Source organism: Primulina tabacum, chromosome 15 (genome assembly GCF_025594145.1).
Source record: "Primulina tabacum isolate GXHZ01 chromosome 15, ASM2559414v2, whole genome shotgun sequence".
NCBI classification, from domain to species: domain Eukaryota; kingdom Viridiplantae; phylum Streptophyta; class Magnoliopsida; order Lamiales; family Gesneriaceae; genus Primulina; species Primulina tabacum.
This window is the reverse complement of record NC_134564.1, coordinates 31,581,431-31,598,290: the sequence shown is the minus strand read 5'-3', so window position 1 is coordinate 31,598,290 and position 16,860 is coordinate 31,581,431. Positions and strand designations below refer to the sequence as shown.

Here is a 16,860-nt window from a genome sequence, read left to right as displayed (position 1 = left end):
ACGTAGAGATGCTAAGCCGGAGAGGAAGCAGAAAAACTAATTCAGTGTCATCGTGTCCTCAATTAAGACCCGAACAGCCTCTTCTTGAGGAGACGGGACGTGAACAACCTCGTCCTGAGACGAGAGCCGAAGAACCTCGTCCTGAGACGAGGGCCGAACAACTTCGTCCCGGTGAGAATGTGGGGAACTTGACCTTTGAACAATTGGGTCAACTCATTAACAAGACAGTAGACGAGACCACGAAGAGGAACCAAGAACATATGTTTGCTGAAGAATATGCCACTCGCCAGGAACCAGAGGAGAATGTAGATGGCCGTCAGAGCAGGGTTGAAGAGACGCGACCCCTCCCAAGTGGGGAGAATCCAGAGATGGAGGAGATGTAGAGGGAGATAAGAATGTTGAGACAGCAATTGGGAAACAGAGCTCCAGCGCCCAAGAAAGAGAGTTCTTTTTTCCCCGCAATTTTGGAGGAAGGACTTCCCTCAAGTTTTCGACAGTCAAGCGTGGGAGAGTATGATGGGCGTACTGACCCAGAAGAATACTTGAGAAGATTTGAGAATGCAACTTTGTTACATCAATATTCAGGTGGTGTTAGGTGCAAGGTGTTCATGTGGACGTTGATGAGATCAGCCCGACAATGTTTTAATATGCTGCAGCCCAACTCCATACGGTCTTTCGAGGAATTTTCCACTGCTTTCTTGCATCGATTTGCTAGCAGCAAGAGGTATCAGAAAAATTACCTAAGCATGTTCGTGATGAAGCAACAAAAAACTGAAACTTTGCGAGAATTTATCCAGCATTTCAACAATGCAGCGCTGGAGATACCAGCGGCTACCCCGACATCATGATAAGTGTCTTTACCCAAGGACTGAGAGGAGGTGAATTCTTCAAATCGCTGGTTAAGAAACCTTCATTGAGCTATGATGATTTTTAGCTCGGGCAGAAAAGTATGTAAATCTAGAAGGTGCCCAATGACACAAGAGAATGAAGCGTATCTGACTTGAGCGTCAGAGGGGTTACGTCGGGACAAGCTCCCGGCTCCATTCTAACGGTCTTCATCGTGATTTCAGGCCTAAAGTAAAATCGAGGTCTGCATTCGAACTGCTATCACCTCCTAAAACCGGACCATAAATTTTCTAGTGAGTATCATTGATATTATCCTCGAAATAAATGTGCCCGCATTTAATTAAAGATATAGTAACCGATATATCACAAAGAGCTTTTATAAAACTTATTTTGTGACTGATGTAGTCAAAATTTATAGAAAATTAAAAGAGGGAGGGGCAATGTAGAGAGGTGCAATAGTATAAGGGCTAAGATGCAATATTTCTTGAACTGCACCGTTGGAGCAAAACATGCTTCCCCACAAACATAACGACCTTCTCCCTTCAAAAACGCGCTACCTTCCTCAATCTGTCTCTCTTTCGGTCCAGGAAACAGGGCATTTTCGAAATCGTAGATTTCATCTCCGGCACCTGAAAGCGGTCATATAGAATGTCATTTTCGGATTCTGAAACCTCCTCCCACGGCGGAGAGTACAAGACTTTCCGCCAAATTAGCCGTGATCGTAAGCCCCTCCCTTCTTCCTTCATATTTGGACTAGATTTTCGCTCTGTGTTCATTGATATATTTGTAAATTATGATGTCCGGTGCTGTTATGACTCATGCCCGTGCTTTTTACTCTGTCAGTGTATTTACTTCGTGTGTTTTTGTATGAGACAGATTTTTGAGTTCTAAAACAGGGTCAATGAAAGTTTTCGTATTAGGCCAGGTAGATGGGGATTTCTGTTTAGAAGACGTGGAGATAGTGTTTTCATGAATCATGACTTAATCACCAATCAGTTTGGCTAGCTAACACAGTTTTGATCATGAGAAGCTTTAAGGAGATGTTAATCGCATCAGTGGGTACCCATTTTGCTGGGAAAAATGGTTGAAACGAATGCCAATTATAATTTTGTATGTTTATTTGTAATCGAACGCTTTATCTAATTTTCAAGAGCATGCCTGCGTGGCAGTGGTGAATGTTTGATTAAGAAGGTTACATGAGACTAGTTAGTATCGTAATTGGTACTTTTGGTCTGAATCTTTGAAGGTTTATTGTATGAAATGCTCCAAACATCAAAATCTGGAGATTCAAGATCATCATGGAAGGTATGTTTTATCTCACATCATGTTACGTTTCTTTTGGAGGAAACCTTTTAATCCGCATTTCGTGCTAAGATACTTTTATGTCGCTCTATCGGTTCTCTTATTTATTGTAACTCGTTTCCAGAGACGAATGAAAAGCCATTATATGCGTAACTGGTTTAAGAGAACTAGAACTCATGAATAATCTGCATAATTTGAAGTTAACGAGCTTCTAAGCCAAATTCTTGGGGAACCCAAAATCTGCTGCGTATAGACATTGTTTTGACTGTGATACGTTTCTTTGATCAGAGTGTCTTGAAATAATTTAGGGGGAATATAATTTCTACCTTCTATCTCAAGAGAATTATGCATTGAAGACATAGAATCGGGCCAACAAAATTATGGAAATGAAGGTTACAGAGTTAGTTAATCAATTCGCACGCATAGATCATGTATGGCCACACAAATAGAGCTTTATACCATACCAAGTTATCAATCATATTTTTTCCTCATCTACAGACCATTGTTTCTTTTTTAACTGTATCACCTATAAATAGAAATGGACTACAAAATTCTGTTTTTAGACTTCAGCCCAATGAAAATTTTCAAGCTTGTTTCGAATGTTTCTTTCACAAAGTACACTACGATCTGATTAGAAAAGTGGATTGATCCAAATTTTTATCAGTTTGTACTCTTGTTTCACTTACTGATAACCTGTATTCACATAACTGATCAATCTTAGAGATTCTAAATGATGCAACCCGGGCGAAATGGACGAGTCGGGTCGGGAACTCTGCCGAGTTTACTATCAAAATGTTGAAGGAAATATGAGCTAGACGCCTGGCTTGAATCTCGCAACTTATTGATCCGATTTATGATATCTGTGAACAGAAAAGTAACCACGTGAATGGGCGCCGGAGGGGTGTCCGGTGTGACCACTCCGATGCTTAAGTCAGTGGGTTACTCAAGCAATAAAACCAATGTAGCCAAGTGATGGCTGTGTGATTGGTGTATATTAAATGAGAGTATTAAATGTGTGAATTAATATCTGAATGAGGGGTAAATGCAAGTAAAGAACCTGGTATTTATAGTAGAGGATACAATGATGACCTCGTTTTCTGTGTGTGAGCATTAATTATAATAGGGTGGCTGATTATACCCTATTGTTCTGACATGTCAAATCGCACACTTGTCACATCCAGACTACTTGATTTACCGACCACTTGCATTGGTGTCAGAGACAGGTCGGCTATACACACTGTTTATCGGCTGCATTAAATACTTCACTCATATCGAGGTGACCGAGCAGAATGCCTCTCAAGTTAACTACAGAAGAGCTCGGGTCTTCAATATCTTGGGGGAGTCATGTCCCGGGTGGTTCAATGGCTTCAGATATAAATCCATTTTATCATGCTATTGGCCTGAGAATATCTCATCCTGGCCCGGGCACTAACCATGGATATGCTCCATGGCCCGGAAAGTCCTGGGGCTTATCCCTGACCCGACGTTTCGGGGCATCATCACTAAACATGATCAATTGCGAACTTAAGATTTTACTACAAGTGAAAATTTTTATCACTATTATCTTCTTTTCTGTGCCCTTTTGCTTTTTAAGATGCTCAACTTAACCACAGGATTGTGTTCAGGTACTCATCATGGATAAAGTTACAGTAAAAGTGATGTCACACTCGTGCAAAATGGCAGATATTACAGACCAAGGAGTTTCATGTAAGCATTCATACATTGCCGTTGTATATGGAAAGATGCAGATTCACTTTTATTCAGTATGACACTATTATTTGCTAGGGATTTTCTACTTTATTTTTGCATCTATATATTTCAAGATCTTTCACCACAAAGTTTCACTACACTTTTTTCGAAATTAAATATGAATTCCTAATTTTTTTTTATACAAATTGGTTAGCCAATCTACATTGGCTAACTTCTCTTATGTTATATACTTATATTTTTGGTATAATGTTTCAAAACACATATTTCAGTTGCTCGAAAACTCCATTATCAGTGTTCAAGTTCTTATCATTACAATTTGACGTACTCGTTTCTCTTTATCAGTGGTGGAAGACCTTTATAGACGGCGACAACCTTTGCCTTCAATGGATGCCATATATTTCATTCAACCTTCAAAAGAAAAGTATGCTTCTCTTTTAAGTATTTTCTTCTTTCACAGGAATTACTTTGGCATGATGGGAAAATTGGTTATATTTATCTCATCATAGTATCTTAGAGAATTTCAGAATAACTTTCAATTGTTTATTGCGAGTAACAGTAATCTTAAATCATGTTATCAACATTCCCATGCCAGGTATAACCATAAACAAAGTATTACTGGCCCTCACTGCATATTCTTCTACGGTTATACTTGGACTATCTATTGTATGTACCATCTAAATGTCTCAAACTTACTGAGGTTCAAATGGTTGGATTTTTTACTTAACTCAAAAGTTACAAAATGGATTTTAGTAGTAATTTTTCAAATGTTTGTAACTTTTTAAATGTTTGAGTATATTTTTTGAATGTTGATGCAACATGTAGCATAAATTGAAATTGTGGAATGGTGAGTGAAAAAGATGAAATAAAATCAGCATTATTGAAAAATGTAGAGAGAGAAAGTGTGTGATAATTATAGCTTGAAATGGATTTAGAATGTGAGACACTGATTTGACTGAAAATTTGAAACAATATCTTTGAGTTAAATTTTTGAAGGCATAGATAAAATGATGAATTTTGAGTTGATTTAATGGAATTGGATTGGAGAGGTAGAACGAACAAAGCCAAAGGTTTTTTTATGGATAATAATTATGTTTTCTTTTCCAAATCGCCTAGAAGATGATGGAAATTCAAACTTCCATTTTAATTTATTTTTAATTTTTAATATGTGAGTTAATCTTCTTTGTGTTTCCATTAAATGCTGCATTAAGTATGAAGATGTTACTGTCCTTTATTCGTGTCCAGTAGTAGACCCACTCAGAAATATTATGCTAGATAAAAAACAATTACTTGTCATCTAGTTCAGTTAGTGCTAGAATACTTTTGAGGCTGATTTTATTTTCCTCCTTATTTTCTTATTGGAGTAAAACTTAAATTTACTCCTTTTACCTTGTTCACAGTGTTGCCTCTTTTAATTAATATTTTATTCAGAATGACTTGGCAGAGAATGCATGAACTGATTATTAATCCTTGAATACTTTACAGTGTTATAATGTTCTTGTCTGACATGTCCGGTAGAGAACCTTTATACAAGAAGTACGCAATCAAAATTTTATTCCACTTATTTTTTTTTTATTTCCTGCCTATCTGGTGCTGATGAGACTTGGAATTTCCTGTCTTGTACCGGTAATATTTGTGCTGCAGAGCATATGTATACTTCAGTTCATCTGTGCCAAAAGAACTTGTTGCTCGCGTCAAGAATGACACTAGTGTTTTACCACGTATCGGTGCATTAAGAGAGGTTGGCATCTCCCAAGTTTTGTCATCAAATATCTCTACTAATCTCATCTTCGTTATGGATAACTAGAGTAATTTTAACAAATCGTCTGTTCTTCGGAAAATTTTGCAGATGAATTTGGAGTACTTCTCCGTAGACGGTCAGGTATTCGTAATTCATTCCATTTTGCCCATTTTTATCATGTCTACTCAAGAGTATTTAAGAGTAAAAACAAGAAGCAGCGTAATTAGGCTTCACTTCATCTGCAACTTAGCATGGCTCAGTGAAAAAGGTCTTCCATGCTAAATAATTCTACCTAGTCATATTTTTGTGATTTTCTAAATTTTTCTTTTGAGAATAATCAATATTGTAATTGGTTGCTAAGTATGCGCGTTCTATTTGCAGGGATTCATCACGGATCATGAAATGGCCCTAGAAGAACTTTATGGTGACGATTCTGGAAATTCTCGCAGATTTGATGCATGCTTGAATGTAATGGCAACAAGAATTGCTACGGTTTTTGCATCATTAAAGGTACCAACAGAAACATCAGCGTGCTTTACTAGATCCTTCAACGTACCTCCTTGGAAATTTAGAAAATTCCATTTTGCTTATATTCTTTCACCATCTCAATTTCTCATAGGAGAGTTAAGTGCTATAAATTTAACTATTACCAATACCAACGGAGAGATGGGAGTTCATATGTACCATATAATCTTTTGTAGGTATAAAAATAGTTTAAGTTTATTGACCTGCCAGTGTTTTGGCAATAGTATACAGTTACTATTACTAGTTTGTAGAGATTAACTGTGCACACAATTTGTTAGTGGAATAGTTTTACACAATTTCCAGATCACCTGATCTTGAATCATGGTGTTGTGCTACTTAGGGGAGAACAAAAAGAATCACAAGGAAAACCAAAGGTAAAGAACGTAAAAGGACAAGAAATATGTCAAAAATTGTTGAAATGATATTGAGTGCATGTTCATCATTTGTTTTTTTATCTCATGCGAGACTATCCTTTTCAATTTCAGGAATATCCTTTTGTGAGATATAAAGCTGCCAAGGGACTTGAAGATTCCATGATGACCAAGTCTCGTGACTTAGTTCCTACTAAGCTTGCTGCAGTAATTTGGAACAACATATCGATGTATAAATCTTCAATCCCCAACTTTCCTCAAACAGAAACGTGTGAATTACTTATAGTGGACAGATCAGTTGATCAGGTGTCACTATTTATCTGCTTAAAACCAGGCAATACATTTATGTTTATAATTTTTTTCCTATCGAAGTAATCGATGGAACTGTTGTTTCAGATTGCTCCTATAATTCATGAATGGACCTATGATGCTATGTGTCATGATCTGCTTGACCTAGATGGAAATAAATACGTGCATGAGGTAACTATTTTTGTACACAAATTTCATTGATGCCTGGGGACTTTTTTCAATGCATATAATGTATGCAAGGTTCCAAGCAAATCAGGTGGTCAGCCTGAAAGAAAGGAAGTCCTTTTGGAAGATCACGACCCTGTCTGGCTTGAGCTCCGTCATGTTCACATAGCAGAGGTGCTATCTTTTACTTCAAATTTTTATGTCCAGTCTCATGAAAGTTTAATATACAAATTATCCTTTCAACTACTCATTATTCGTGTGTCGATGGGCTTTATCAAATTGAAATTTTCAGGCCAGTGAGCGGTTACATGAAAAAATGTCAAATTTTGTTTCAAAGAACAAAGCAGCACAATTACAACAGAGGTTTGTGATGTTAAATGCGTGTGCATTTTTTTTGCCATGATATGTTAGTATGAAAATGTTTTCTTAGTCTTGAAGTCAAAGCAGAAAGTGAGTGAGACTTTGGAATCACATAGTCACTATTGGATTTTTTCATGTTTTTGAAATGCTGCTTCTGTAGAGTGGGATTTTGATGATGAATGGCATAATCATTAACGAAATAGAATTCGAAACTTAATTTAATGGAAAATCAGGACAACAAATATAAAATACTTGAGATTCTTATAGACAAAAAACTACGTGTAAAACTTGGGTTGAAACCAATCTATCACAATCCAGATCTGAAAAGTTTATTACGCTTAATTTTCTTGCATACTTTTATCGGATCAGCTTCGGTCAATGTCATTTCAGCAAGATAAATAAGATATTATAAGTTAGATTTTAATTTATTATACTTTAAAATTTTGGCCTTATATCTGTTATAATTTTTCAACATCTAATTCTCAAGTCTGCTTGTGCGTAGAGATGGGGGTGAGTTATCCACTAGAGATCTGCAGAAAATGGTTCAGTCATTGCCGCAGTATAATGAACAGATGGAGAAACTCTCTCTCCATGTCGAGGTTTGCTTCTCCTTCAAAGATGAACTCGGAATACTCTTGCTAATCAATTTAATGTGTACTTCATGTGACCTGAGACACAACTTGAACCTTGAAAGTTTTTTACTCTTAAAGAAGCAGGAAATATTGGGCAAATTTACCTTATGATTTCACCTTTACACCATGTCGCCACGATAGATAGACAGAATTCTGATGTTTTTCTTCTGATGACTCCAATTCTGCATCATTCTATCAGATTGCTGGGAAACTTAATAAAATTATCAGAGACTCGGGCCTTCGAGACCTTGGACAACTTGAACAAGATCTTATATTTGGAGATGCAGGAACGAAGGAAGTGATTAATTTTCTACGAACAAAGCAGGTGATTTTTACCATCTGTACCCAGCAATCCTTCAAGCCACTACATTCTTGGTTCACCTCTATCAAAATAATGATTTGTTTCACTTGCAGGAAGGAATGTGTGAGAATAAATTGAGGCTCATGATGATGTATGCTTCTGTATATCCAGAAAAGTTCGAGGGTGACAAAGCATTAAAACTGATGCAGGTTCTTCTTTCAGAGATAATTTACATTTGTATACCTTGAACTTGCATATAAACTTTTGAACAGGTGTCAATGACACAGATTCTACTGATTAAAATTTTAGACTAATATGGATTTCATTTCTTTTCTCATGATATTATAAATATTGAGCTGATTCTTGACTTTTTTGAAACTACTTAAAGATGATAATGAATTAAGTATTAAAAACTATCTTTTTAAGAAATACTTTCCATCAATTTGGGCACATGTGGAAGCCTGACTCAACCACTTAACCTCGTAGTAAAATTAATGAAGTCCATGCCTTGAAGTTGCCTTAGAGCAAAGTTGGATGTTGATTTGTCGAGCTTGGAGGGGAATTTTGTTCCCTGGGTAAATTTTATATCAAGAAAACTTTTGTTTCTTCAGTTGGCAAAATTATCATGTGAGGACATGAAGGCCGTGAAAAATATGAAATTGCTTGAAGGAACAGATGCAAAAAAGACTTCACATGGGACTTTCTCTCTGAAGTTTGATTCGGCAAAGGTAATTCCTTTCACTAGACAACTGCATATAGCTACTAGACAACTGCATATAGCTACTGGTGAACCATGGCATCATTCTATAAATGAGGCCTATCCCTGATAGTCTCTAGTTTTGTTTGCTTATTAGAGGAAGCAAGCAGCAAGAAAGGATCGAACCGGAGAGGACGAGACATGGGCACTTTCTCGCTTTTATCCCGTCATAGAGGTTTCGTTTAACATCACAGTACATGCTGCTTGAGTTTGAATAGAAAATATATACAGAATATTTAGAATCTGCAATGAATTGTACTGTGAAAATTATCATAATTTTTGTGCTATCAGTTTCGTGAGAGTGTGACTGCATGTGTTGGTGCTGTCATAACCATGATGGGGTGGGAAAATTCCATGATTTTTAGAAAGTGTTTACCTTAATAATTGTTTTCTTCCAATAACATCTTGACATTGTTATTATGCTAATCTTTTCTCAGAAATTTGTTGTCATACTATTTTGTGACTTCATGAGTAATGATGAAAATATTCCTAGCATTTTTCACCCGTTTTATATGCAGAAATGACACCATCCAACATCTAAGTAGACACAATTCAACACCACATTAAATGACTGAATAAACTTCCACTAAAAGAAGTGGAGAGTTCACCTGAAAATAGATGTTATTTGAATGCAAGTAGCCTCAGATTCCTGACCTGATAATGACTAACTACATAATGCATCATAATCAATTATATATCCCACCACAATCATGGTAGCTTTCAAAATCCTTCGCTTATTTGCGGGTGTTAAACAAATGGAGTGTTTTGATTCGGTTTTTTTTTTTCCAGGAATTAATTGAACAGTTGAGTAAAGGAGAATTGCCAAAGGATGAGTTCCAATGCATGAATAGTCCTAGTCCTCCAGGTAATGGGAAAGAACGGGCTAGTGTAGCTTCACAAGCAGCATCAGCTAGAACAGGTCAATCTACTGCTCCACACTCCATGAGATCAAGACGAACTGCAACATGGGCCCGACCTCGCTCATCCGATGATGGATATTCAAGGTAAACCACTTTTAATTTTCTGGTGATTCTAAAATATTGGTTTGTCTCGGAGGATAATTCTTGCTCATCTGAGTTCTTATTTAGATCTATATCATACTTTTGCACCATTCAGAAACAATCCACTCTTTTGATTTTCTTCTATGATATGGTTTCCCAGTGACTCGGTTTTGAGAAATGCATCTGGTGACTTCAAGAAGATGGGACAGCGCATTTTCGTATTCATAATTGGCGGGGCAACTAGATCTGAGGTAAAACCTCTGTTTTTTTTTCGTTTTTTCTTTCTTTAGGTGCTATTTCAGCTTTTAGTTTTGCAGTGTAGGATTTATGCGGATGACTTTGTTTCTGTTTTGTATTCAGCTGAGGGTATGCCATAAACTTACAACAAAATTAAAGAGAGAAGTAGTCCTTGGAACAACTAGTATGGATGATCCACCTCAATATATTACGGTAAACATTGCATTCCCCACATTCTATTTCTTTTCATTAGTCCTTTTAGGCTCAAACTGTCAGCAATAACACAAATTTTATTGCAAAGCAAATATGCATGAGTTAAAGTTTGATAGAAGGACAGTTGGGAAAATAAATAACCGATTTGATACCGTCAGTGCAGTTCTACCTTCCTAAGGGATTAGAGCTTTACAAGGAAGTATTTCGAGTGAACATCTGATATTTAGGTGGCAAGAATCAAACTGTAGTTATTTTAAAATTTTTTTTTCCCGTTGCTTGTTTTATGCAAGAGATAGTAGAAGCAGTTTGTTAACGTTTTTGTTTTCAAGGGGAAAAAAATCGGTATTCACATGTTTTTCTTGATCATGATACCTTGGATTGAGATGTCATTCCATTATCCAACATCAGAACCGTGAATTTGAAATGTCATCTGCAACTTATTTACATTATCAAATATTTAGATGAATTGTAATTCTAAAATTTACACTCTCGTGTTGTTCTACAGAAACTTAAACTCTTGTCAGAAAAGGAACTTTCTATAGATGCCATTAGAATTTGAAGGGTCATTAAGCACTTGCAAGACGTAGATTTCGTAAAGAACAGCAGATTCATCCAATTTGCACCACTACCATGGCATTTCAAATCAACGGTTGATGCTATAGTGCGGATCAGGCACCCTGGTGCTGCCATTATTCATGGTCTCCTGTTTCGTGCATTTGTAAACCTAACTTGTTCCGAAAACAATGATCATGATGTAATCTGTATACGAAACAGCCAAATGGTTGGCTCGATGAGTGTTTTTTATTGTTCCTGCTCAACATGTTTTTAAGGAGAAATCCAAACGGGTATTGAAATTTAGAATTGAATTCCTATTTATGCACTGTTTTTTCTATGGGTAATTGATGTAGTAAATAAATTTAGAATTGAATTCCCATTTATGCACTGTTTTTTCTATGGGTAATTGATGTAGTAAATCTTAGTTTCTCTTTAATTGAATATGTTATTTATCGATGCATCTATGAAGAATACCTTTGAGTGTTTCACAATACGCTAGCAAGTCTATATTCATTACATGTTTAACAAACTGGATATAGATTTTTTGATGCCACAATTATGTGTCGTCATGTATAATAAATATATAAATACATACATATTAGGGAGAAAAAGAAAAGGAAAAAAAAAAGAAAAGGAAAAAAAAAAAGAAAAGGAAACCTGATTCAAAGCAAGGCGCAGCTTCGAAACGCGATTACATTACATTTTCCAAGATAACGAAAAAAGCGCCCACCGTGGGGCTCGAACCCACGACCACAAGGTTAAGAGCCTTGCGCTCTACCAACTGAGCTAGACGGGCAGCTGCAGCTCGTACCCTAGCAAAGTATTTTAAATACGTTATATGTTTATCAATCTTTTTGTAAAAAATATTGGCCATGTTCATAGCAACAAAATGATATTTGATGTCGTTAATGGATTTCTCCTATAATTTTGTCATATTCCTTATTTTGTGTTTGCGTTTTTGAGCTATTTCGAAAGAGTTAGAACTTACGACCGAATCGAAACCTACAATGTCTGTTTAAAAGAGTCGGATCATTTCACATTTCGCACGATCACGTACCTGGCACGTCCCGCAATTTTCGTGAGAAACAGTTATATATGTACCATTACTCATAATAACATTGATGATGATAAATTGGGTGCTGTGAATAAGAGGCTTGTACGAAGAGTTTATTTTAAAAAATAATATACTTCGTTATATTTTCACTAATTTGTGTAATTAACATACCCAACTAGCTTCCTTTATATAGAAAACAACTTTAATGATAAAATTGTTAAGAAACTACCACAAAACTCCGGTTTGTTTCAACCTATCCGTGCAGGCTGCACGGGCAATGAACGGCCCGGATCACTCCACATGAGTGATCCGGGCCCACCTCCCTGTAAAAAAAAAAAAAAAATTGGCTCGAAAAAATTCGAGCCGTTGAATCGACCTCTGCAGGCAGTGCCCGCAGAGATAGGGTCGACCGAACCCAAAACTCCGCCAGCATCGTCCGCTAATGCTGAAAGAAGATACCACGCGTGTCATGTTCATTAAAAACAACCTGCATCGTGTCCGTTTGTAATGGTTTGTCTATAAATGTCATTTTCATCCATTGAAACTTCAGAATGAGATAATTTTATATAAAAAAAAAAAATTCGTGACATGTATGTTTTTCGTGGAATCAATAATCGAAGTGTTAAGAAGATTTTCATCACGCATATATTAAGTATTATCTTATGTTTTTAAAATTGTCATCATCACATTATATTTAGAAATTTTATAGTTAGTAATATTTACTATTTCACTTTTTAAAATATTAATTAATACTTTGTTAACAATTATTTATTTTTTGTTTCATGATGACTGTAAATTGAGTTCTAGAAGTTCCAGGGTTCTTCGATTACAAGAGACATGAATCTCGAATGTATTTTATTCTGAAACTGTTGATGTATAATACGAGTTAAACGTTCAGATAATCTTAGTTAGATGTATCTTGAGAATAGTGTAAACAACCGTGTTTTGACGTACTTAATTTACATCGAGGTCTATGTACAGTGTTGCTTTGGGTTTTTTGATAATCATCTTATTTACTGCTTTTGTTGAGTGGCAACAGATCGTTCAAATAATCTTATTTGGATGTTGTATCTTGAAAGAGTTTGATTTTTATAGCCAATTTTTGTCAAAAATCAAACGTGGATCGACAAAAAAAATTTTGCGGAAACAAATAAAAGTGAGCGGCTTTAAAAAGCTGTAGCATCTGCTGCATAGCGGGGACGGACCTGCAAATTGTGGAGTTTTGCGGTAGTCCACTGGGTACATTAATTTTGGGGGGAAAAAAAGAAATTAAATTAATTATTAAAGAAAACCCTGTGATAGAGGCATTTGCTGTCACTCTAATCGGGTTCCCTTCCATGAAGAATTGGACCTCGCAATCACTAGCCAACAGGGTTTCTATTTTTCTACCCTTTTTTTTTCTTCGCTGCAATTCCTGGTATGACCAACTTTAACTCGAGATTTTCAAGTGACCTAGCGATGGCCAAAAAAACTGATTTTTCAGGTTGGTGGCACAGATAAAATCAACAAACCAAAATATTTAAGGAGAAAGAGATGTCAAGACTCTGTTGCACACGACTCATTGTAAATAGCGCACGACTTTCCAATAAAAATGGGTAGGAGCCAATCAGCACTTATCTATCACATGTACCTTGTATTAAAAGTTTAAACACTAATTACTGCAAATATAGCAAAAGTTCCATTAAAGGACGCACTTCACTAAGGCGACAAGTACATACAGAATCCAAGAAAGCGTAAATTATGCAGCAATGACCCTCCTCAAGTGAGGGTATCCCAAGCATTTTCAATCTCCCGTTTCAGGTTACAGCATGGACGTGAGTAGCAGGAATGCGGACTTAATCTTTCCTGAGTTCCAAGTATTCACGTCGTATGCCTGCAGCATTTAAAATGACTATTTCCAGCTTGTCTCCCTGCAAAGCCACATTAGCAAGTTCAGAAGTGTGGAGGGGAACTGTTGACCCTCTTTTTTTTTATATAGACAACAAATGAACATCGGAAACCCTTGAAGCTCATAGGACAGAAAAGACTTGATAATCCCTACTCAAAAATGGCAAACAGATTCACATGATAACAGAAAAGCCACTTCCAACTACCTTCCAAACAATGACGCAACTAATTAACTTTGTTTTTGTTATTTACTGGGTCATCTAAATTTGATTCAATGTTTACTGCACCACGACCCTCTGTTTCTATTACTGACGAATAAAGAATGTGCACGAAAATTCACTCATTAATAGTTAAGTTCCTATTCTCGCCAAGCAGATCAGCGACAGAGCAATGGAAACAAGCCTACCGTATATATGTCCCTCTCTGTTGCTGATGCAAAACAAGTTTTCACCAAGTCAATGGCTTCAGACTCCGAAAGCGGAGTAACCGCATCCTGTAGTAACCATTTTTTTTTTAAATTTGAAGATAAAGAAAAAAAAGATCCACAAGAATGCTGAAACAAACTATCATCAAAATCACACCTTTGCTGGTAATAAAAGAGGACTGGGAGACTTCAGTTGGTTGTCCAGAAATGGTGTTATAAGGGTGGAACCAGAACCTTGGGAACTATATCCAACCCTTTCATAAGATCCAACAGCATCATACGTAAAGACACAGCCCTTTCCTTCAGGATTTCAGGAAGATTGAAAGAAATGGACATTGAATCAGTATAAAGACTGAGATAATGACCCAAGTGAAATAAGATTAAGACTAACCTTCATGGTCAAGGCCACCCAAGACATTGAAAGCATAGTACGGGAAGAAACGTTTGTAGTACAGGGTATTAGAGAGCAACTGAGCCATTGCAGGGCAGCTCATTTGCTTGCTATGTTGGTGCTGATAAATCTATAAGTCAAATAATGATTATCAAAGTTCAAAGATAGCAGGCCAAAAACTCTCTGTTAAATAACATCTAACTCGTCTTAAATCTTAAAAAAGTTCTGATTACTTATCCAACCATACATGATGTCTCACCATGCCCCCATAATTAAGATGCGTACTTTTGCCCTCTTTGGGAGTTTATTATTATTATACTTGATAAATGTACCATAAATTAACAATAAATTCAAAATTTAAACACACGAAACAATTCAATAACTCACCAGGTGTCTAGCTTCCAAAACCTTTTGCAGAGCTCTGACATCTGCTTGAAAGCCAGAAGAGGCCATAAAAGATTTGTCTGCCCTGCATCGTAAGAAACAAAAAGCATATGTTACTGGAGAAATAAGATATCTACTTTGCAAGCATCACTGAAAAAATAAACAAACATGTAAGCATTGAGATCGCCGTGTATTGATAAATATAAGAAAGTTGGATATGATATCCTATTGAATTATAAAAGTAAAAGAAACACTCTCCGCGTTTAGGTGCAGAAATATTGTTCCATCATGGAACCTCCTTGTGAAGGCTCCATGATAAAGGAATTACACAGAGATTAAATGACTAGTACTTGATACATTGAAATTACACAGAGATTAAATGACTAGTACTTGATACATTGAATGTCAAATCATTGTGTTTATATATATGGTCTTTAAAAGCCCACAGGTTGTCTGTCAACGAAGGGCTGAGTATCAGGTCCTGTCCTCCAAATGAATCACGTGCTTCAACTGTGAAGGCTTATCAAGATGCCATTTGAGTGCACTAAAACTTCGAGATATAAATCAGAAATTAAATGCTAGGTAATAATAATTTATTTTCACAAAGTAAGTTTTCTTCATATATTTAGATTATAGCACATCATCCCTTAGGGATATCAATTCAGTAAAATGCAACCCTCACTTTGCGCTGTGTCCGTGACTCCGTTGCACAACATTGCGCTTTCAATTCTTAATTAATATGCTTTCATACAGATAATAAATAGCAAGGCCGCAGAGAGTATTTTCCATATCTTTAAAAGAACAAACAGTAAGTATATGTGCATAATAAGTATCTAGGTTAGTAGAACAAAACAAAAAACAAAAGCCAAATTAAACTAGACCGCGTGCATGGTGTGCATCATCCGTATTATTTGTAGGATAAAATGAACATCTTTCTACTATTTATCTATTAAGCTATCTTCAAACCGGACTAAGACATCTTCTAAACAAAATAGTTCAGCATAATGACCTTCACCAAATAGGCTTCATGTTAGAAATTAAAGCCTTCTAACAAACGGATCTAATAGAGCACAAAATCATTATATAAAGGTAAAACTCGTATCTTTTTACTATGAGCTTCAAGTAAAGCTTCTCAGCAGAAACAATCGTAGCCTCAAATCAATTAAATAAGCAGAAAACTGTACTTACAGCTGAATAATTTTGGAGTAATCGCGCGTAAGAATGTTGTAGCCAGTGGACATTCGAGTATCGGCCGCAATCACACAGTAATCAGCGCCGGCAATCGCAACACACGTCCTGTACAAAGCAATCAAGATACACAGAACATTAGCATCGAAAGCAAAGGTGGGTTTCTCGAAAAACTGAACTAGGATTTTAATCACCCTCCATTGTTGTCGTACGGAGACCAATTCGCTCGCTGCTTCGTCATGCCGATTTCGGAATAATCAGAGAGACGCGAAGATTGATGTGAATCGAACTGTTCGAATCGAATCGACGTTTTGAGCTATGGCACCCCAATGTCTTTCTTCTCAAGAAACAGTAAGTTGGCTATGTGGGCCTGACATCTGTTGTTGGGCTCCAGAAAACCGATTTTCCAATCGGTCTGGAGTATTCGTAAACCAAGTAAGCTGGGCCTATATCACACTTGCCAGAATTTCAATTCAGAATTAAGAAATAATTTTATTTATTTATTTTCTC

The 16,860-nt window shown here is 36.4% G+C and overlaps 2 protein-coding genes, 1 long non-coding RNA gene and 1 other non-coding gene across 4 annotated transcripts; 2 read left to right on the top strand and 2 right to left on the bottom strand.

Moving 5' to 3' along the window:
• Window positions 1–1,390: 1,390 nt before the first annotated feature.
• On the top strand, window positions 1,391–11,285 carry LOC142527848 (protein transport Sec1a-like). The gene is made up of 21 exons (XM_075632824.1): window positions 1,391–1,567; window positions 2,093–2,151; window positions 3,774–3,855; window positions 4,201–4,279; window positions 5,341–5,391; window positions 5,500–5,596; window positions 5,705–5,737; window positions 5,978–6,106; window positions 6,607–6,798; window positions 6,889–6,972; window positions 7,042–7,140; window positions 7,259–7,329; window positions 7,829–7,925; window positions 8,158–8,283; window positions 8,373–8,468; window positions 8,871–8,987; window positions 9,114–9,191; window positions 9,806–10,020; window positions 10,178–10,268; window positions 10,378–10,467; window positions 10,973–11,285. The coding sequence occupies exons 1-21, from the start codon at window positions 1,495–1,497 to the stop codon at window positions 11,024–11,026; spliced, it is 2,013 nt and encodes a 670-aa protein (XP_075488939.1). The 5' UTR covers window positions 1,391–1,494; the 3' UTR covers window positions 11,027–11,285.
• Window positions 11,286–11,745: 460 nt separating this feature from the next.
• Window positions 11,746–11,818, bottom strand: TRNAK-CUU (transfer RNA lysine (anticodon CUU)). The gene has a single exon. It is a non-coding gene; the product is annotated as a tRNA-Lys (tRNA).
• Window positions 11,819–13,213: 1,395 nt separating this feature from the next.
• LOC142527800 (uncharacterized) lies at window positions 13,214–13,950 on the top strand. Its single transcript, XR_012815533.1, has 2 exons — window positions 13,214–13,290; window positions 13,379–13,950. It is a non-coding gene; the product is annotated as an uncharacterized LOC142527800 (long non-coding RNA).
• Window positions 13,635–16,739, bottom strand: LOC142527799 (proteasome subunit beta type-1-like). The gene is made up of 7 exons (XM_075632740.1): window positions 16,545–16,739; window positions 16,351–16,458; window positions 15,166–15,247; window positions 14,779–14,908; window positions 14,545–14,687; window positions 14,370–14,456; window positions 13,635–13,986 (listed from the first exon to the last, which is right to left on the bottom strand). The coding sequence occupies exons 1-7, from the start codon at window positions 16,589–16,591 to the stop codon at window positions 13,912–13,914; spliced, it is 672 nt and encodes a 223-aa protein (XP_075488855.1). The 5' UTR covers window positions 16,592–16,739; the 3' UTR covers window positions 13,635–13,911.
• Between the last annotated feature and the right edge of the window lie 121 nt (window positions 16,740–16,860).